The sequence below is a fragment of the Balaenoptera acutorostrata genome, chromosome 4 (assembly GCF_949987535.1).
Source record: "Balaenoptera acutorostrata chromosome 4, mBalAcu1.1, whole genome shotgun sequence".
In the NCBI taxonomy this organism is placed as follows: domain Eukaryota; kingdom Metazoa; phylum Chordata; class Mammalia; order Artiodactyla; family Balaenopteridae; genus Balaenoptera; species Balaenoptera acutorostrata.
The window spans coordinates 77,491,291-77,512,272 of NC_080067.1; the positions used below are offsets into that span (position 1 = coordinate 77,491,291).

The 20,982-nt window shown below is 47.0% G+C and overlaps 2 protein-coding genes across 2 annotated transcripts in view; both read right to left on the bottom strand.

Annotated features, from left to right (window-relative positions):
- Positions 1–20,982, bottom strand: part of XXYLT1 (xyloside xylosyltransferase 1) — a 198,204-nt gene that overhangs the window by 61,032 nt on the left and 116,190 nt on the right. Inside the window, exon 3 of the mRNA XM_007171567.2 lies at positions 14,533–14,665. Coding sequence (XP_007171629.2) covers positions 14,533–14,665 — 133 coding nt within the window. The remainder of the gene's footprint in view (positions 1–14,532; positions 14,666–20,982) is intronic.
- On the bottom strand, positions 16,515–17,321 carry LOC102999219 (NADH dehydrogenase [ubiquinone] flavoprotein 2, mitochondrial-like). Its single transcript, XM_057545971.1, has one exon. The coding sequence runs from the start codon at positions 17,319–17,321 to the stop codon at positions 16,575–16,577; it is 747 nt and encodes a 248-aa protein (XP_057401954.1). The 3' UTR covers positions 16,515–16,574.

The following is a 20,982-nucleotide window of genomic DNA, read 5'->3' on the forward strand; positions in this document are numbered from 1 at the left end:
AGTTTCTGCACCTTTGCCATTGGGCTTTCCACACTGGTCTCTGGACCACGGAATAGAAAAGCAAAGTCATATTTTTGATCATGGCCAAGGGCATGCAACTGGCCTGGAACCCCAAAGACTGTGAAAAGAAAAGGGCCAGCGGCAGCTTCGTGTAATGCAGGATGCAGCCTCTTCCCGCACAGCACGCTGTCTTTCCAAGCCCGGACAAAGTCCTCCTGGCTTCAAAAGGCGGCCCCACCTCCCGCTCTACAGTAGCCCCTCTGGGGACATCGTCCACTACTGACCAGCACCAAGGGAAGATGTGGATTGTGTAGGACGGCAGGTGGTGGGGGGGACCACATTGCTCACTGAGCACCTCTGTGCCTGGCGTTGTGTGATGTGTATATGACATCACTTCATTCTCAACTGTTCATTGAGCACCCACGGGACTAAGCCAGTGATGCTCAAACAGGGGAAAGTGAAGGCAGAAACTCCAACATCAGAATCACCAAGAAGGCTTTTCCAAACACATCCTTTCACCTGCATTGCAACACGTGAGTCACATATCTCAAATATGCCATGGTGCAGGGAGCAGAAATCACTTTATAACCAATATGCTGGGCATATCCCCATTTCACAGATGAGGAAACTGAGGCTTTAAAAGGTTTCAATAGATTATGCAAAGTAATATGACTAGTAAGTGGTGGAACCAGGAGTCTACCCAGCTCTGTCTGACTTCAAGGTCGGATAATTTCCCGACATTCTAGTCTATCTTCACAATGCAATGAGAGCATGTACAATATAATCCCAGAAAACCAAGTGATTTGGTTTTATCCCTGTGGTAAAGTTCAGTCCCCTCTACTTCCTTGATCCTTCATGCCATTATTTGAAAATAATAACCAAGCCTTAAAACTCCAAGACGTTCTTAGAGGACCAGAGTTGGACGACGGCTACAGGAATGGTTTCAGTTGAAGGCTTCCGAATTGTACTTGTGAGACTGGGAGAGAGAATGGCAATGTTTTATCAGCCAAGGGCCCCGTCCACAAAGAGTTCATACCTTTGTCGGGGGAGACACACACACACACACACACACACACACACACACACACACACACACACACGAAGCATCTGGCCTCCAAGTTATGACCTGTTGAACGATCTCAGGGCAGTTAGCGCTGAGGAGTGGGGTTTACAGCTGGGAGCAAGGAGGCCCTCGGTGGGCTCTCTGGAAGTGGGGGCTTCCCACGTGGGCCTTGAAGGACGACTGGGGCGAAGAGCAGGATGGAGGGAGAGCATCCTAGGCAGAGGGAAGGTCATCCCCAAAGGCCACACATGTGGGTGAGCACCTGTTTGGGAGACAGCAGGGGTCCAGGGTTCCTGTACAAAAGGTACAGGGAGCTTGGTGGGAGCGGGGAAGGTGGGGATGTGGGGAAAGGCACACTGAAAAGGTCCCCGAGTGGCGGGCTAAGGCGTGTGGACTTTAGAATTAGCACAACGTCTAGCATGCAGTAGGTGGTCAAGAGAGTGTGTGAGAGGTAAGTCATCATTTAATTTGGGGCCCGGGAGGACAGGGATGGGGTAGGCTGCCCCTCGGCTGCAAAACACGCAGCTGTCAGTGAGCCAAGAGACGGTGTCCAGCGTGAAATGAAACTGAAAGTCAAGTGGACACTGGCTAATGAGCTTCTAGGCAGCAGGTAATGGTGTGAAGTGATGCAGAGGGAACCAGGGCCTTCAGCGTCAGAAAGAGCAGCAGGAAGGAAGCAAGGTCCGGAGGCACCTCTGAGTTACGGGAATGCGACCACCGAGAACTTTACAGGGTGCTCAGCCGCTCGGCTGCAGGCGGGGCCAGCTGTCCAGACTGTATACTCTTGAGGGTGGGGCCTGTGGCTTGTCCACTGAGCCTGGTGTAGAGAAGGCCCTCAACAGATACCTGTGGAATCCATAACAGCTAAGCTACTAGTCACCAAGTTAGCATGGATAAGCTCAGATGTCCTGGGATGAGAGGACAAGGGCCACCTCCCAAAAATGCACCCAAGCCTGAAACGTCCAGCTCTCGTTAATTGCCTAAGGTCTTCATCTTGGGTGAATCCAGGGCCAGCCCCGTGAAATCCGCAGAGTCTGAGTTTCCACTCCCCTCCTGGAGTTGGGCTGTGCTGGGCTGGGCTGCCCTCACCTACAGCCCCAGCTGGTTGCTCCCAGACGAGGACCCCTCCCAGCTTCTGGAGATTCTGCTCCAGACGTAATACAAGCCCATGCAGGAGGCAGAGGCGACATTTCCTGAGCCCTCCTCCCACGTCTGGGAGTGCACAGAAGCACAGGGTCAGCCTTTCCCAGTCACAGGCTGAAAGAGTGCAGCCCTGGTGAAATTCTGACATGCGGCGAGTGCATACTAAAAGCTCTTGGGAATTTTTGAGACCAGCCAAGAATCAATAGTGAAAACAAAGCATTTACACTTTTGAGAGGCAGTCGTCTCACCTTCACTTCTTTCCTCTGATTCCTTCCACATGGAATTACGGCCAAATCCCAGTGGTTAGTTCTCAAGTTAGTATCTACATAGTTTGAGCACTACCCAAAAGGGAAGCTCAATCTTCCCATTCAATCCAGGGCCAATCACAACTCCCGCACTGACACAGAAAACCAGGAGAAGTGGGGGGCAGGCCTGGTAAGACGCATTCATAGAGATGGGCTGCTTTTACTCTTCACCTTGGAAGTCCAGTCAATAGCCAAATTCCAGCCCAAGAATGGCCCAACATCCCCTTCCTGGTTCTAACAGATGGTGAATCCAGATACACTGCCAACCTCAGCAATATTTCTGACCCTAACTACCTCAGCCTCTCACAGCTCCCTCCCCCTGTCTCATCCCCAGCGGCCCAGTCTTTTTCCTTCCATCCTTCCCTGCTCTGCCGCCTCGAGCTTAGAGTGATAACACATCCTCGGGTGCCCCAGGACAGACTTGGTTTGCCCTTGAGGTCCTGGGGTGATTATTAACAGCATCCCCTTTTCACTCTCAAAGTACTCTAGTTTAAACAATAAATTAATGGTGAAATTAAATGGTCACCCCACCCATGCTGCACGTCCTCCAGGACTATTTCTCACAATGTTTACCTTTAATTACAACAGTCAGCCAGATCTAGAAAGTGGAGACTAATCCAGACTACATCCAGCTTCCTTCTCTCCTTCTCTCCTTTCCTTTAAATTCTCCCCTCCATTTTGTTCCAAAAGGATTTATCTTAGCTAGCAAAGATGCCAGCAGGCATCCTATAGAGAGCCACAAGCTTACTACAGGTGTACCCAAGTTTGGCTCTAAGATTTCTGTTAGTCAACTGAAAGCAAGGGACATCTAAACAGTTGTACAGAAGGGGAAACCAATTCATTATCCAGGAGAAATAGGACTATTCGTGACTCTAAGACCAGGGAGAAGAGTCTCCAGCTGGGCCGTCAAGGAGGCCACTCTGTGTGTATTGACAACATCCCAACATCCTCACTTCCACGCCTGTGCAGACAGCAAGGCCCGGGGGCTGGAGTCTCCGTGGGCCATCACTTCCCTGGCTTGTTCACGAGGCAGCACCGAACAGACAGGATGGTGGATGAGAAGCAGTGAATGTACAACTGCCGCATGACTCCAGGCCTCTCTTCCTTCCCTCTTGCCTTGGCTTTCTCTCCTCCTCTCCTCCCCGTCTAGACCTTCAAGCTCCTCAAAGCACCTTCAGACACTGAGAGTAGTTCAAAGATGTTCACATACACATTAAAGTAGTTGCCCACTCTGATAAGTGGTAAGTCTGGGGATCTTTTTATTTTCTTCCCAAATTACACTTCTGGACGAGAATTATGATTGGCCTTGGCATTTTATGATTAGGTAAGTGTGAGGTCAATCAGAAAAATCATTTGATGGAATTTTGAATTACCAGTAAAAATCAACTATTTCAAGTATAGGGAGAAAACATTTGAGAAAAAGTTTGAGCACCCAAAAACTTTTGCCATCAACCTCCAAGGACCAGCCAACGACCAAAGCCTTCGGAAGGTCCAGGCCAACTGGAGGAGGCATTTGGTCAATTTTTTGCCTCAATGAACTTTCAGACCCAAAGTCTCAAACAGGCAGTTCTTGGGCTGAATCTGGTGCACCATTTTGTTTTGTTTGGCCAGCAAACCGTTTGCTTAATTGCCACTATGTTAAAATCAGGAGCTTTTACATTAATAACACATATTTCTGGCTTCTCTTAGAAAAAAAAATCAAAACACCTGGCAACACTGGGCCCATATTCATGCAAAATAAACAAGATAATCAAAAACACCAGTTAAGAACCAGGGAATAGATGGGTTTTCAATCAACGGCTCTCCTTCCTTCTGTGTCACAATCCATTTTTAAACCTTCAAAAACTTGTATTACTTCCTGGAGGCATTTACCTGAAACTAAACTGCTACAGGCTAGATCCTGAGTTCCTGAATCACAAATGATTCTTGTGCCTGTTACAAGATGTTATATTCACTGGATGATCCTCTTTCCTTTTGAGAGCCTAACCAGATGTTCTCTCATTTTACACTTTTTAAAACAAAAAGCCACTCAGTATCTGATCCTGAATGTGACATGGCATGTGGACTGGAGACTGGGGCTCCTCTGCTCTGGTCTGTGCAGGTGGCTGGTGGGCACCTATCCTCACAGATATTCCATTTACCCACACATCTCTCCTACGTTCCAGCTGGCTGTTTCAGCCCCCTCTGCACCAACAAGGCCTCAAAGGCTCTCTCTACGCCTTTTATACAAAATGTATTGCTTGATCATCTATCTGATGCATTTAACCTTTGATAGCAGCTGAAAGGATGTGAGGTGTCAGTGGAAAGGGGGCCTGAAGGACCAAGGTCACGCCGTACTCTTCCCAAACCCTGCTGACATCTTGGCAGGAAAGAGGAGGCAGAAGAAATGCGGGTGCCTCTCCTGTACTCTAGTCATTCCTTCTAAACACACGATTCACGTTTATGCTTTTACCTTGCTTACACACCAACTTCCAGGTTGAGAGCTGAATACCAATGAACTACAGTTACATTATTAGGAACATGAAAATCTTGTTCGTTGCTGAGCCAGGTTAGAGCACTAGAATTATACTGTCTTCTTTACAGTTCCAAGCTCACGATCCTTGGGTCCAACAAGATAAGATGGTCCTAGCAGTTAGGGCAAGGGTTTCCCTTGCTTATACTCTGTGTAGACACTGGGCTTCCTGTTATGAAGGGAGACAGTGTTTCCTTACAGGGCCAAGGGGTCAAGGAGAACCAGAGAAGCATCCAAACGCACTGGCATGCACTCCACGCTGCCTGACAGTAATGAGGCCCCACGAGCATCTCCATGACCTCACATTTCTGAAAGCCCATCAGGAGCAGCAAGCCTCATAATGAGTACTCATCTACAGAGGCGGGGACAGGCAGATTATTATATAGCAAGCAATTCTGGTTCCTAAATATGCATCTCCTTTTACAAATAGTGATAGAAAAGTCTTGAAGATAAGGACGCCAGGGACGGCTAGGTGCCTGGATCAACGTGCTCCTACGGGCAGCTCCTTGATGTGGGGGTCAATCCTGCCCCCTCCAAACAGAAGACCATGGGAACGCTCTACGATCAATAGCAAATGGCTTGTTTAAAGAAGTCACCCAACGCAGGAGTCGGAGGTAAGGCGTTCAGTTCAAACTCAAGTCCAGTTTAAAAGCTTGATATTTCTGCAATTTCAATTCTGCAGCTAACCTAGTGGCAGAGGCCTGGGGACTGAATATCCATTCCACTTAATCACCTGCAGAAATGCAGTCATGTGGCTGAAATGTGTACCCGAGGTAGCCATGGAGCCATATTGAAATTCCCCTCACGTGGAGCCAGTCATGCCTAACTTAGCCCTTTTCACACCCTGTTTGTCACAGAAAGTCCCTCTTGTACCTATGTCACTGTGATTCAACTCTGCTATTTTGCCTCTTTTCTCCAGGAAGATGCTTACAGATAAGTCTTTTTTGCTGCCTAGATTACAAATGAGGTTCTCTCAACAAGATGTTTATTTGGCAAAAGAAACAAGTTGTAATGCAAAAAAAGGATAGTCCTCCCGGGCCTGTCATCCTTTGCTGGGCCTCCGTTGGAGCACCTGCCCAGGCCCACCCCCCAGTGGAGCCATCCAGGGCGGCAGTCCCGCCAGCTAGGCTGCCACCTCCCGGAGGACAGGGTCTAGTTTCTCTCTCCTGCTCAGCCAAGCACACAGTAAAAGCCCACTGGGTGAGGCTTCTATTTGTGCACAGGGCCAGGTCCGTCCTAAGCATGCTTCCTGGAGGCTATACCCACACAGCAAATCCAAGCGCCCTTCCAAGAGACCTTTCAGAAGAAAGAAGCATCACACACACACACACACACACACACACACACATACACACACACCCCTTAGAATTCTGAAGGCAGAATATTAAACTGAGGATGACGTTGGCCACACAGTGAAGTTCTCAGTCCCACGTATTTGTGGCTCATCCAAGGGAAACCTCTAAACAGCAGCACTGACTTGGTGTTTGCCTCTTTGGCATTTGTGTCTTTACTGAATTTCATCTGCCCTATCTCCCTCACATTATAATCTCCTTGAAAGCAGGAACCATGTGTTCTGCCTCGTAATTCCTCAAAGCACCTAATCTTACGGGTCACACGCGATGAACCCAATAAAAATTAAGAATAACAATGTTTCCTATGGATTGTCTTTAAAAAGAAAAATGTGAAAGCAATTTCTATAAAAACACCAGTGATGGACTATGGACCCTTACTTAACAGCTGGCCAACACACTGTTGAGGAAGCATCCTCTGATTAAACAATGGTTCCTTTATGTGTTCAATCAACAGCTACTATGTGCCTGGCACCCGGTCTGCACACCCTAAAGTTCGCATGCAACCTGGCCTCACCCTATCCGCTCCTTCATTTCCTCACTCATTCTTCCAGTGACATCTGTGTCAGTCAGGTACCATGCCATGGATCTTACTTACTGATTCAGTAGTGCCAGAGGACTCATAATGCACAGGATTTCAGAAGAGCTGAAATGAGTAGTGTTTTCAGAGGAGGGAAGCCCCTCACATGGTCCCCACCTGGACCTCATCTCAGCCTGAGCACTCGGCCTTTGGGAGCCTCCCTGACTCCCATGGCCTTCAGATGACAGCAGATGTTCACAGCTTCCCCGGCGGGCACAGCCATCAGAGAGGAAATAATTATATTAACAGTAACACAATTCCACTCAGGTTTTCTGTATGCAGCTTTTTCCTTTTAAAATACATTTTCCCAGTGGTGTCATTAAAAAATAATAATATTCTAATAGATATTTTTATCTCCACCACAGGGCAGGTATTTCTCTCCCCTTTTACTAGTGATTCCTGGAGGGGCTACACCACTGCCTGCAGGTTACACGGGCTCCGCAAAAGCAGTCAGCCCTGTCTTCTAAATCCCAGGGAAGAAGGAATACGGGGCTTCTTTATCAGTCACTAGTTTAAAAGCTGGCAAGTTTTTCTCTCTTTACTCAGATTTAACTCTAATAGAAACTGACAGGTTCAATCTTGGTTAATTTTTTTTCAAAAACACAAGAACAAGAGCCAAGAAGTTGATCCTCCGGTGTCAGCGGGAAGAAGAAAATCTACTACCTTTCACCTCCAAGCCCCATGCTTACTCATCCTGAAACGACAGCTGGGACAGGTTCTTTTAAAAGCAGAGCTTCATGCCTAGTGAGCAATGAACCTGAATTTATATTGGCCGTGGAATCTTCAAGACACTACTGCTACATTAACATCCTGACATAAGACAATCTAGAGAGGGATGGAAGATGCTGCTTGGCTAGATGTTAGAGCCGTGTCTGTCTGTTTTCCTCCCTCATACAAACTGATTTCAGACCGAGAAACTTGAAGACAAAATGACACCATGAGTTCACACAACCTCTCAGCTCCAAACCCAGAAACAAGCACATAGAATTGTTTTTTTTTTTAAATAATGGATTTTAAATGACATTTACTGATGAAATGGTATGCTGTTTGGGTTTGCTTCAAACTAATGGGGTGGCTGGGGAGGAGGGAAGAGGAAAAGTGGATGGGGGTAAAGATGAAACAAGGTTGGCTCAGAGTTGATAATTACTGAAGCTCCATGAATATTATAATACTGAAGCACCCAGAATACTAGATTCTAGACAGAATACATGATTCTGTCTACCTTTGTCTATGTTGGAAGTTTTCCAAAATAAAACGTAAAAAAAAAAAATTATATTGGGAGACTAGCAATGTTTAATAAAGGAATACTGAGTTAGGTATAAGGATGGCCAAGATACACTGTTTAGCGAATAAAAAAAAGATGCACAAGGGTATATAAAGTATGAGTCCACTTATACACACCATGCACACACACACACAACTGATAAATCTGTAGAAAATTTCTGGAAAAATAATAATCCTCGTATACTGTTTGAATTTTTAATGAAAATGTATTACTCTTATATAATAATTTTTTAAATTCAAGGAATGTAGCAGGGGAAGGGAAATAGTAGGGGTGAAAAATGAGATGAACATCCCCATGAACCAGAAACCACTAGAGCCAAGGGCTGGAGTCCAGAAGCAGGTAGTGACCGGAAGGTCACGCTCTGGAGGGCACTGAAATACCGCAGGCCCCCAGCTAGGTTCACGGTGTGAAACAGGGGACCGGTGCCTGCCTCAGGCACAGTCTGTCCTCCTCATGTTCCCCCCCCCCCACCTTTTCCTTCCTCCTCTCCTGCGATCTTCTGTACGCATACCTTCCGCCTCTTTGAGCTCCTGGTTTCTGATAGAGGCATGTTAAAGTGTCACTCCATCATTGTGGACTCATTGTTTTCTCCTTGTAATACTGTCAGTTTCTGTTCTGCAAGTATCTTATATTGCTTCGGGTATATAGTAAAAGTATAAAACAAGCCTGCATAGATGCTAAATTGCTGATGGTGCTTTCCTCAGGGGAGGGAGGGAAGAAGGGGAACAGAGCAACAACACCCTAGCTGCAAGGAGTCCAGGAAAGAGAGTCTCCAGCCTTTTTGCCTTCCATAAAGGGAGGCAGGCTTCTATGGCAGGACATTCATTCCTCAAACATGGGAAGGGGGTTCAGATGCTGAGAAGCCAAAATATCAACACTAATTATGCTAAATTATCAGTTGCTCCAGTTTCACATACCATGAGGAAACTGAACCTCAGAGGTTAAGTGACTTCCCTAAGGTCACAGAACCAAGTGGTTGAGTGGAACTGGATAAAATTGCTACCACCAGTAGGAAGTGCTACTCTGTGCCAGGCACACTGTTTAATTTAGCCTCCAGTCAACTCCACCATATATAGTACTGTACAGTGCTATACTCTCCAGGTCTCAGCTAAAGAAACTGAAGCTCAGAGAGATCAAGAAACTTCCCCAAGGTCACACAGCCATGAGTGGCAGAGGTGGTATGAGTCCACTTCCTCCCCTCCTACTTCTGTGCTAGTCCTCACTTCCTTCCCAATGTCCCTGAGAGCCCTTCTCCAGTCCCAGGAGTGGGATAAAGCAGCCTGCAAATAAGCTGGACATTTTCATTCCAAGCATCTGGAAAGAGGTTAGGCTGGCACAAATGCTATCAATAAAAACCACATGACCCAAAAAGGTAAAAGAGTGGACACTATTCAAATATTTACCACAAAAGCAAATTCCTGCCTGGTGGGGTTATCAGCAGCTGACAGGATTAGCCTGCTGCTTCCACCTCATGGTGGGTTTGGGCTCAAACCAGCACACAGCCAGCCTGTGGAGCCAAGAGAGAATGAACCGGAAGCCCATGGCCCCCACCAACAAAGCTGCCATTCAGCAGCTCCTCAGGCGGCAGCTTCAAGACAGAGTGACCATGACCAATGGCTGTGACCCCAGCTCCTCAAAACACACACACACACACATTCACACACTCACTCATTCCAGGCTCAGCAGGAGCCCTGTGACCTGGCTAAGCCACTGCCAGGCTTCCTAGCCCCAAGGGCCTCCCCTGACGACCCAGGCCACAATCTGGGCCCCGGCTCCTGCAGGGGGTGGGTGGTGGACCTCAGGCCTGGTGCCTCACGGAGACTTTGAGGGCTGCCTTCCAGCCTCCCACCCTCCCACCCTCCCAGCCTCCCTCCCAGTCTCCCAGCCTCCCACCCTCCCTCCCTCCTACCCACCCTTCCTCCCTCATACCCTCCCACCCTCCCACCCTCTCACCCTCCCACCCGTTTCCCTCATAAGCTCCAGTTCCACACCCTTTGTTCCTGCTCACTCAAGGATCTTATAAAAAAGCCAGACCACTGTCCTCTGCTAAAAAGGGAGGGTTTAACACTTTGGTAGGGGTAGAACTGCCAGATTTCGCAAAGAAAGAAGGGAAGAAACGGAAGGGAGAGAGGGAGAGAAGGGAGGAAGGGAACCCAACAGGACACCCAGTTAAATTTAAATTTCAGATAAACAACAAATACTTGTGTAAGTATATCCCTATACAATATTTGGGATACACTTACATAAAACAAGTATTCGTTGTTTATCTGAAATTTGATTTAACTGGGTATCCTGCATTTTAACTGGCAACCCTATATGGTTGGGAGTGGGGTAGAAGAGGAGGTATACAGAAAAACACATCAGCTGGAAAGGAAAACACAAATGCAGTTGTGATGATTAAGGAGGGAGGGAGACAACACCTTTACTGAGAGTCTCTTTTACACCAGAAACTTGCATGTGCATTATTTCATTAGAGTGTTCCAGTAATTCTGTGTATTAGACATATTTATGCCCACTTACAGATGAAAACACAGAAGTTCAGAAAATCAACTGACTTGCAAAGTGTCACATGGATAATTCGTGAAAGGCAGGACTATAATCCACGGCTTCTGAGTATAATCTGAGCGCTATTTCTTCTACATATGGCTGCTTTGCCTGCTGATACACCCTTATAATTTTTATAGGTTGTACACAAAGCGGATCCAACAGTTTTATTTACTTTTCCAATACATTCATAAGGAAGGAAATTCTAAACGGCATCCTGGACTAACACATATTTGCAAAATACAGTCGTCTATTTACAGAGATCACTCTATTTACAGAGAAAGCACTAGACCTTTCTCTCCTTTGGGCCACTTATCCCAACTAACCACATTGCCCAGCTAACCACAGTTCCCTGACAAAGAGGCAGAGAAAGAGTCAAGACGGGAAGGACAATGTTCCACTCAAGATGACCACTGCTCCCCAATTTTCAGATGAGGAAGGTCATGAGATATTTGACTCAACAAAATCTTACAGGGACCCAAGAGGAAAAGGCTCCTCTATCCCTATGCCAGCATCCCACGAGCCATCATTTTCCCGAAAACACAGTTGATTTGGTGTTATGTTCTGGGGGGGAAATTGTTTTTTAAAAAGCTATCTGTCAAAAGGACAGTGGGAAATACTTTCTCCTCCAGCCCCCCAAGCCTCTAACATTTGTGGCACACAATCGAAGGGAAACAGCCATAAAAATGACTTAATATGTGCTTTTTTTGAAGTACAGTAACTGTCGGACAAGTGACTATAAAAATAACACAGCTGAGAAGGTCTAGATTTATTTCTGCTTAGTGAATTTCCAGATCAGAATGTGCTCTGTTCATCAGTTAAGTTTTGCTTTTGTGCTGTTTGGTTTCTAAATTTTCCTTTCTTTTCACAGATGCTAGCAGCTTCTGTTTATGACAAAATCTTGCCCATCTCACAGTCCACACTCAGGGAGACCACGTGGCAGTCAGGCCCCACTGCCAGTTCCTGGGGGAGGAGCAGTGCCCACAGAGGTGGGCAGACAGCCGCGGGGATTCCCCACCAGCTACGATGGCCAAGTCCATGGAGATGGGGCTGAGCCTGTGTGAACATCACAAGGGCTCGGTGCTGCCTGCCCTTGCTCAGGCCCTGTTTACTCCCCTGCCTTCATCCCCCCTCTTGCTTCTCCCACCCCTCCCTACACACACACACACACACACACACACACACACACACACACACACACACACACACAGACTCCAAAGTGGCAAACAACTAACACTTGATCTTTTGGGCCACTGGAGCTTCCAGTTTTCCTGTGGAAGATGGCAAAATACCACACTCTGTTTCCGCCCCAGCCAGCACCAAACATTCTCAGCCTGAAACAGAGGACAAATACCCAAAGGCAATCACCCAGAACCGGCGGGCACAGATTAGCGCCTGGCAGTCATTTGCAGACTTACTTATCAGAGGTCTTTAGAAACATTTCAGCTGGAGGGGGGTGGAAGGGGGGAAGAACATGGACGAACTTTTAATTTCTGTTGATTCTGAGGGCGCAAGTCCTACAAACAAGGCATTTTTTTGGACTCTACCAGCTGCCCTGACGCAGGGGTCTCATCTGTCTCATTGTACAGAATGATAATTAAAGATTCTGAAGGTGAGAAAAACTCAACTTCATTTTGGATCTAAAATCTTTCCAAGATTTCTTTTGAAAAAGCCAATTAAATTGATTTAAGTTTCACTGTTTGTAAAATCCTCAAGGTACAGAAAACATAAATTCTGGCCAACACCATTTAAATTAAGTGTGATCAGGTTTCCATTTATATTACATGAGAAGATTCCAAACTGAGGCTTGGAGGACTCAGGGCTCTAACTGCACTTAATAGTTAGCCTGGTCTAAGGATCCCTGGGGCACTGGCCCTACGGAGCAGTGAGGAGCTCACCAGCTGACAAGCAACCTCAGGTCAAGGAAAGACGATGCGGAAATGGGGAGGGTTGGAAGGGCTGGGATCACAGATGCCAGGGCTGAAAGAGGGAGGCCTCGGAGCCCACCTGCTCCCATCCTCAGATGCAGGAGCCCAAGCGTGGCGGCTGAGCAGGCACCAGCACATAGGACATCAGACCCTCAGTGCTCCTTCCATCTCCTCCCAGGATCTTCGTTCCCTGACCAGGGATCGAACCCGTGTCCCCTTGCAGTGGAAGCGTGGAGTCTTAACCACTGGACTGCCAAGGAAGTCCCTCCTCCCTTTGTTAAATCAAGACCCCCAGACGTAAGATACACCTTGTATGAAGGTGAGGGAATGAGGCAGGGAGGCTGCTATGAGTACAAGGGCAGATGTTTGCCCAAACCTCCCCCTTCCCCACACACAGCAGAGTAAAGGGCTCCACTTTGTCACTCTGGGGCAACCTGCAAGAGGATTATGTAAGGGAGAACAGCCCACCAGGCCCAGGAGTTATCGACTCATTCAGAGGCCTTGCAGGAATTTCCTGTTGTGTGATCTGGGTCTTGCAAATAACTACAACCAAGCCGAGGCTGTCACTCTCCTCTCTCTTAGAGGAAATGTGTGTTCTTGAGTCACCAGTTGCCGGTGCCCTGCAGCTCTCCAAAGACTGGGCCTAGCTCTGAGAATGCCCACAGGGAGCCAGCAGGAGGGTGTGCACTGAGAACGAAGGGTGGGCCAGCCCAGGGGGTAGTGAAATCCCAGCTCCAGGCTCTGGGTGAGCTATGGCTCTGGCCAGAGGAGGAAGAGTCAGCAACATGGAACTCTCTGTATCCAGGGCCGTGGGCCTAGTTTTTAACAAAAACCTACATGTGCTTCTGCTTTTCCTTTCCTTTTTAAATTTTTTTAAATTGTAAGACATATACTACGTACAAAGGAGTACATGCAAACACAGGCACCGTCCCTCAAGTGGAGCACAAAAGCAATGCAGGCCTCCAGCGGCAATCCCCACCCGTGTCTGTGTTCCCACCACTCCCCCACTCCCTCCAGAGGCGACGGTCATGCTGGCTTTGGGAACCATCATTCCCTTGGTTTTCCTTATGATGTTCACCATTTGCATATATATCCCTAAAGATTACATTTCCATTTTGCCTATCAATGCACATAGCTAGCTCCCCGTCTGCTCGTTTTATCTTTATATAATACTCAGTTAGATGAATATATTATATTTATCCATTCTGCTGTCTATGAGGATTTAGGTTGTTTTTGGTTTGGGCTACTACAAATAATGCCACGACGAACACTCTTGAATGTGTCTCCTGGTCCTCAGGTGCTGGAGTTTCTTCATGCTGCACACCTGACAGGGAAACACTGCAGCACGAGAATGCACTTTTCACTAGGAGATGCCAATCTGTGTTCCAAAATTATGCTGCCTCTCCCTCCCTGAAAGACACTGATAAACCCACTCCACTTATACAGAGGAGGGGTCACGGTGACTCAAGGCCAAGAAAACCTAGTTCATCACCAGACTGGCAAGTTAAAGCTATATCTTGATACCTCCTCTATAAGACAAAGCCCAAGATTTTAAAATTCTGAGCTGAGCCAGAACCAACAATCCAAATGGCTGGGCTTTCTACAAGAAAAAATGTCACAAACTCTGCCAAGTGAATGAAGTAACATCTATGGATTCGGTGCAGACCCACCTGCCCATACTACTAAATATAAGCAGTAAGTACAAACGTGTCCCTGAGATATTCAGCACAGAAAGTCTGCAGACCAATCAATCGCAATCTGCCGAGGGTGGAGGGGGAGTGAGGAGGGGTCCTGGAGGCCGCCCACCAGCCGCTGCCACATACCTGTACACTGGCTGCATCTCCCTTGCTATGCCAATGACGGCGCCGGGCAGGAAGTTATCGAACTCCTCAAACAATTCCCGGATGTTGGTCTTGTACTTTAGGTCTAGGTCCAGCTGAATTATCCGCAGGATCTCTGGAGGAAAGAACAATACAATAATGAGACAGACACACATCCTGGGAGGCTCAGCCTCTGACAGAAAATGAAGTGGAAGGTGCAGAAAAGGGTACTGGATTATTCTTGATGTCACTGAATAACGCAAAGACACTGCTTGAAACAAAAGGCCCTTCGTCTACCAGCAAGCCCCCTCTCACTAGAAGCCTTCATAAAAAACAGTGGCCCTGTAGATTTCCTTCCAATTGCAGACATACAGTTTCTATAAAACTAGGCAACCAGATCCCCCACTTTAGGCCACTGTCCTGGTGTAATTGTCAAAAGAGCACCATTTCATTCTCAAAAGTATCTGATTTAGATGATACGGTACATGGACACCCTACTGAAAACTCGAAGCATACAGGTGTTTCTCTTTGGGGTACAGGTAGTAAGTCATCCACAGAAGTCATTATTGCTTCAGGTTCTTATTACTATATATTTCTTCAAACCTTGATATGTGTGGAGTTAGGATGCTGACCCAGAGAGAAACAGCTAAAAGACCTCAGATACTGTTTTTTTTTTTTAACATCTTTATTGGGGTATAATTGCTTTACAGTGTTGTGTTAGTTTCTGCTTTCTAACAAAGTAAATCAGCTGTATGTATACATATATCCCCATATCCCCTCCCTCTTGCGTCTCCCTCCCACCCTCCATATCCTACCCCTCTAGGTGGTCACAAAGCACGGAGCTGATCTCCCTGTGCTATGCGGCTGCTTCCCACTAGCTAGCTATTTTACATCTGGTAGTGTATATATGTCCATGCCACTCTCTCACTTCGTCCCAGCTTACCCTTCCCCCTCCCCGTGTCTTCAAGTCCATCCTCTACGTCTGTGTCTTTATTCCTGTCCTGCCCCTACGATCATAAGAACCATTTTTTTTTAGATTCCATATATATGTGTTAGCATACGGTATTTGTTTTTCTCTTTCTGACTTACTTCACTCTGTATGACAGACTCTAGATCCATCCACCTCAGTACAAATAACTCAATTTCGTTTCTCAAAAACTAGTTTTTAAAGACAGTCTTAAAAATAATCATATTTATAAGCATCATAGTTACTAGTCTGTCATAAGATCAAGGCCAAACAGTGACTTTGAGAAATCCTGAAACAACTGGATTAGTTTAGATCTATCCCGGAATTAAAGCTGGCTATTAATTTTTTATTCCAGCTTGCAAAACTCATATCTAGTTTCTTGAACTGGATATTGTACACAAAGGGTTTTATTCTTTCTTCTAAGTTGTAATATGCATTCAGCTGAGGAGTATATTTCCCATATCCACCGAACTTTCCAACTCAAGTTACACTTCCAGTTTCTTCCCCCAATTAGTTTTTGTATACTTGCAGGGTCAGGTTTTGTTTCCTTCTTTACAAATGATAAATAGTACTTCTAGAGACAACTACCCTATCCTCATTACACCTACAGTCTGCCTGATATGTCATTTACCAGTTGAAATTACAGTAACAATTCTGTGCTGTAAATATAAAAATGTTTAAAGAGAATACTGACAAATAAGGTTTATAGAAAGATCATATTAACTTAAGACTTGGCTATGGCTAAAGATGGGAGAGCAAAATGTATTTGAAATTTGACAGAATTTTTACTTCACAATAACTTAATATTACTGATAAAAGTGAAGGGGCAGTTGAAAATGGGTAATACTGAAATAACTGTTAACTAGCTTATGGAATAATGTGTTCATAGTTAGCCAAAGATAGCAGAAGACTAAAATGGTGCTCTGAAGTTCTGACATGGCACTTACAGCTGCAAGTTGCTAGGTTACAAGCAAGGTGTACACAGATGGAAATGAACAAATAATATAAAAAGTCTATGTAGATAGATAGGAGATTCATATTTTATTTCTCCAGTGACATATTTACAGTTGAATATAAATTAAAGGCCTACTTGCACACCAAAGCCAAGTCCTTTAGGTGGTTCAGTCAAAGAGGTAAGACCTCCAGCTGGCTCACACAAGAAGCGTCCACTCCTTGGCCCAGGTTTTGGGATTTTGCCAGCCTTGAGTTCATCAATAATTTTTTCAATATCCTTAGGTGTCAGATCCTCAAAGTAGTTGTCATTTATTTGAACCATTGGTGTGTTTACACAGGCCCCTGAACATTGCACTTCTGTAAGAGTGAAAAGTTTGTCTGGTGTAGTCTCTCCAACCTTTATTCCAAGCTTCTTCTGAATGGCCTCCAGTATGCTGTTGGAGTTACAAAGCACGCAAGGCGTAGTAGTGCAGACTTGAACATATTTTCCAACTGGCTTTTGGTCATACAATGTATAAAAAGTTGCTACTTCATATACTCTCAATGGAGGTACTTGTAAAACTTCTGCAACCTTGTTCATAGCAGAGATGGGCAGCCATCCATTCTGTCTTTGGGCTAAATCCAGGCCTGGAAGCACAGCTGCTGCTTTATGCCCTTCTGGGTAGTTTTTTACAATGGCCTCTATCCTCTTATAGTTTTCCGGTGTGAAATCAAATGGAGTAGCTGGGTTATTCTCAGGAGTATATCTGTGCACAAATAAGGCTCCTCCAGCTCCGTTCTGCACAGCTGTCTTATGCAAATTCCTTATATGTCTTCCCCACTGGGCAGCGAAGCCAGCCGCGCGGGCCCAGAGCACCGCGGAGAGGAACATGGCAGGCCAAGCTGCGGGCCTTCGGGCCGCGCCAGGCCTACTGTTATGTTTTTAATCCACTGTCTGAAAGACTAACTGAGCTATAATTAGACAGACTGACTCTCACAATCACCTGGCTCTTAAGAGCTGTTTGCTTCCGTTGCCCCCAGATGACTCAGGGGCGAGAAGGGAGGAGAGAGGCGCTGAGTTCATTCTCCATCCTTCATCCAACAGGACTGTCTGAGCCCCTGGGCCGGTGGTGCCAGCAGGGGACCAGACACCAAGCTGACTGGGCCCTGCCCTCAGGGAGGGACACTCAGGTGACTGAAAACAGTAAGGGGGGACCTAGTGCTGACGTGACGTGGAAGAGGGGCCACTCGGGGTTAAGTGATGCAGGAGAAAGAGCAGTACTAAGAGAAGGCCTGGCCTGGGAATCAGACCACAAGGGAGCAGATTCCAGTTCTGTTGCTGATTAATTCTGTGACCCTGGGGAAATTATTTCACTTCTCTAGACCTCAGTGTTTTCATTTGTTAGTGCGGATGATACAGTGTGCCTCGTGAGGCTGTGACGCCGAGAAGACGAGATAACAGGTGGGAAACATCATCCAGGCTGTAGGCGCCACAGGAACCCAGGGTCTGGAGAGTAGGGAACTCGCTAGAGCTTGAGGCAGTTGAGGAAGACTGAATGGAAGAAGGGGACTTGGGCAGGCGAGGAGCAGTGAGCTAACAGCACCACCTACCCAGAATGCCGGGCTCCCCCCTCAACTCTCCACCACCCTTTCACAACGGCCCAGCCGCAGAGCACGGCGCCGTCAGGACCCACTGCCCATGGAGGCCCCCTGAAGACAGGGACCCCATCTTTGGCATCTTGGCCTCCGTCCACTCATAGTGCGGGGCCTGGCATTCAGTAAATACTCAGGAACGTTTGTGGAATTCAACAGTCATTCTCTAGATTAGTTTATGAAGACATCACAGCTCATGATTCAAGAAAACTGATTCATTTGTCTCTGTTCTACTTTCCTTTGTGATGCAGAAACAAATCAGTAATTGACATCCCATATGAGTTTTCTGAAAAAAAGTAAGTGCCAATAGGTGAGAATCCAGCTGCCCAGGCCAGAGGGGAGCAGGTTGCCTCAGGGGGTAGATGAGAATGGGCCCCAGGCCAGCTCGGACCCGGCGGCCTGCCTGCCTTCACACTGCCCACCCCACACGCAAATGTGAGCACAACTGCCACTTTCCCTCCTGCACTAAAGACAATGATCACAACTACCTAGAAACTAGGAAGGGTGATGACCCAGGAGCCCGGAGGTCAGCAAGCCCATGTGGTGACACGGCTGCCTCCTAGAAGCTGCCCTAAACCGGGAAGGAGAAGAGAGACAGGCCACAAGGTGGAGTCTCGGGGGACCTGCTGCTCTCAGAGGTGGCCCTGGGGAGCAGAGGTCAGGAACCTGATGGTGACCTTAGGGAAGGACACTGTGTCCCAGGAGAGAATGTCCAGGCACGAGCTGCAGCCATCAAGAAGTCATGATGGGGAGGCCCCGCCGCACACACCCCCCTCCAGCCATTTCTCTCCTTTCTTTCAGTCCACCTCCTGCATCCCGAGCTCCCAAGTCCAGGGTCTCAGGCAGCTCTGACACGAGGTAGAGCAGAGCCCTCGTGAGACAGGGACAGGATGGTACCATCTTCCCAAACAGAGAAATCACGTCATCGCCAGGGGTGGGGATGGCGAGAGGACAAAAGGGTGTTTGACCTGGAGATGGGAGGCCTCAAGGAAGTATGGTGGTAGTTTTGCGGCACCGTCAGGGCTATGAAAGAAAGGGAACTCTCATCCTCACGGCCCTGGGAGTACTTCCAATAATATCAGCGAACGCCACATAAGAAGCACCCTTTCTCCGAGGGGTTTTTAAGTGTCCGGTATTATTACACAGGCAACAGTTTTATTTCTCATAACCACCTGACATATTAAATGGAGTTATTCCCATGTTTAAATGAAGAGCCAGAGGCTTAGAAAGGTTAAAAACAATAGCCCAAGGTCCCACAACCAACAAGTCTCGGAGCTGGGATCTGAACCCAGGTCTGCGTGACTTGAAAGCCCAGCATGCTCTTCCCAGTAGACCCTGATTCTGCTTGTGATGGGAGAGGAGCTCCTGGGAGGTAAGTTTTAGCTCCAGTGCTACCCACACAGGAGGCCTGGGAGCACGGAGAAGTGCCAAAGACCTTGATAGAAAAAAAGCAGAGCGACAGCCTGGCCTAATGAGAATTATGAGGAAGTCCTCTATATAAAAGCGGTAATTTCACTATAATTAGAGAAATTCCTGATCGAGGGGCCATTCGGTCTGTCAATCAGTCATTCTTCCTTGAAAGCTTACCATGTGCTATGTGTACTCTCTGGTCTTTCAAGATCACCTAAATCCTACTTAATCTGCCTGAAGCAACCCGAATACCTCCTTCCCTGGCCTGCCTGGACAGGACCTGGGCAGAGGGCCGAGCTCAAGGACATCAGATTCTCTTGAGGAGACCCAGTTCCTGCATTTGGGCAGAGCCTGGCCTTGTCTTAATACGCCCCTCAGTAAATCTGAGCACTTTCCCGGACCTTTAGGGACTGGCTGGGAGTGAACTTGGGAAGGTCACATGCAGCCCTAAGACACAGGAATTTGAGATGTTTTAATATTTTTTATAACTCCTCCTTGGTAAAGCACCTTTCAGGAAGGATTTGCTTAAGCTTGGGAAGACTTCTTTCAAGAGGGCCTTCACCACACAAGGTTAACTGATTAGGAAGGAAAGAGGCAGCAGCTCCAGTATGAAGTGACCCCTTCACACCAATGTCAAAGGACTGACCCAGTTGTCAACTTTCAGGCTGAGGCAGGAGGACACTCCCTTCTATTCAGGGAGGCCAACAGCTCCCAGCACAGCCTGAGCTGACATGCAGGCATCTGTCCAGACAGTTATCCTTTTATGTAATTGTGAAATAAGATGCCAAGTTGTAAATGTCGCTGCTGAAAAGAGGAAGATGCTTACCAGGAAGGCTGGAATTCATTAGGATGAGATTTTTTTAAAGGGCCCTGTTCCTCTGGTCCTTCATATAGTCATCTCTGTGGGAACTACATCCGGAGCGTTTTATACATAATGCTGAAAAGACTGTTTTGAGGATGAAACAAGGTTGATATGTGGAAGTAGCAGCCACAGTGATGGCCCAGAGAAGATGCTGGTTGGAGGACAGCTGTAATGACAGCAGTAAGACCACTGAAATGTAAGGAATAAATGAATGAGATAACTGCCCCCAAAGCAAAGAGGAGATGAAATCTATAAAGCATGGGGGAGAATGTCTGAGCAAAAGGAGGAGTAGTAGTCTACAAGATGCAAAAAAAAGTCTTGCATCTCAGGCTAGTTGAATGTCTGCCATGTCAGAATCCCATGAGAAGAAAGCAAAAAAGGTAGTGGACAGAATAATCTAGGATAATGGATTTGAAAAGGGAACCTGATAATAACTGAGGCCAATATATCCATTTACAGATGGGGAAACTGAGGACCAAAGAAGCAGAAGGACTTGCCAGGGATTACACAGTCCAGCTAAGTGGCCAAGCTGATCCCAGAACTCAGGTCTTCTGACTCCCTAGCCAATGGTCTCATGTTAACTAGCCCCCCTGCCACCACCCACTCCCAGCATGGACCATGAACTCCT

Coding starts and splice junctions, on each gene's coding strand:
- LOC102999219 (XM_057545971.1), bottom strand. CDS start 17,321: ATGTTCCTCTCCGCGGTGCTCTGGGCCCGCGCGGCTGGCTTCGCTGCC.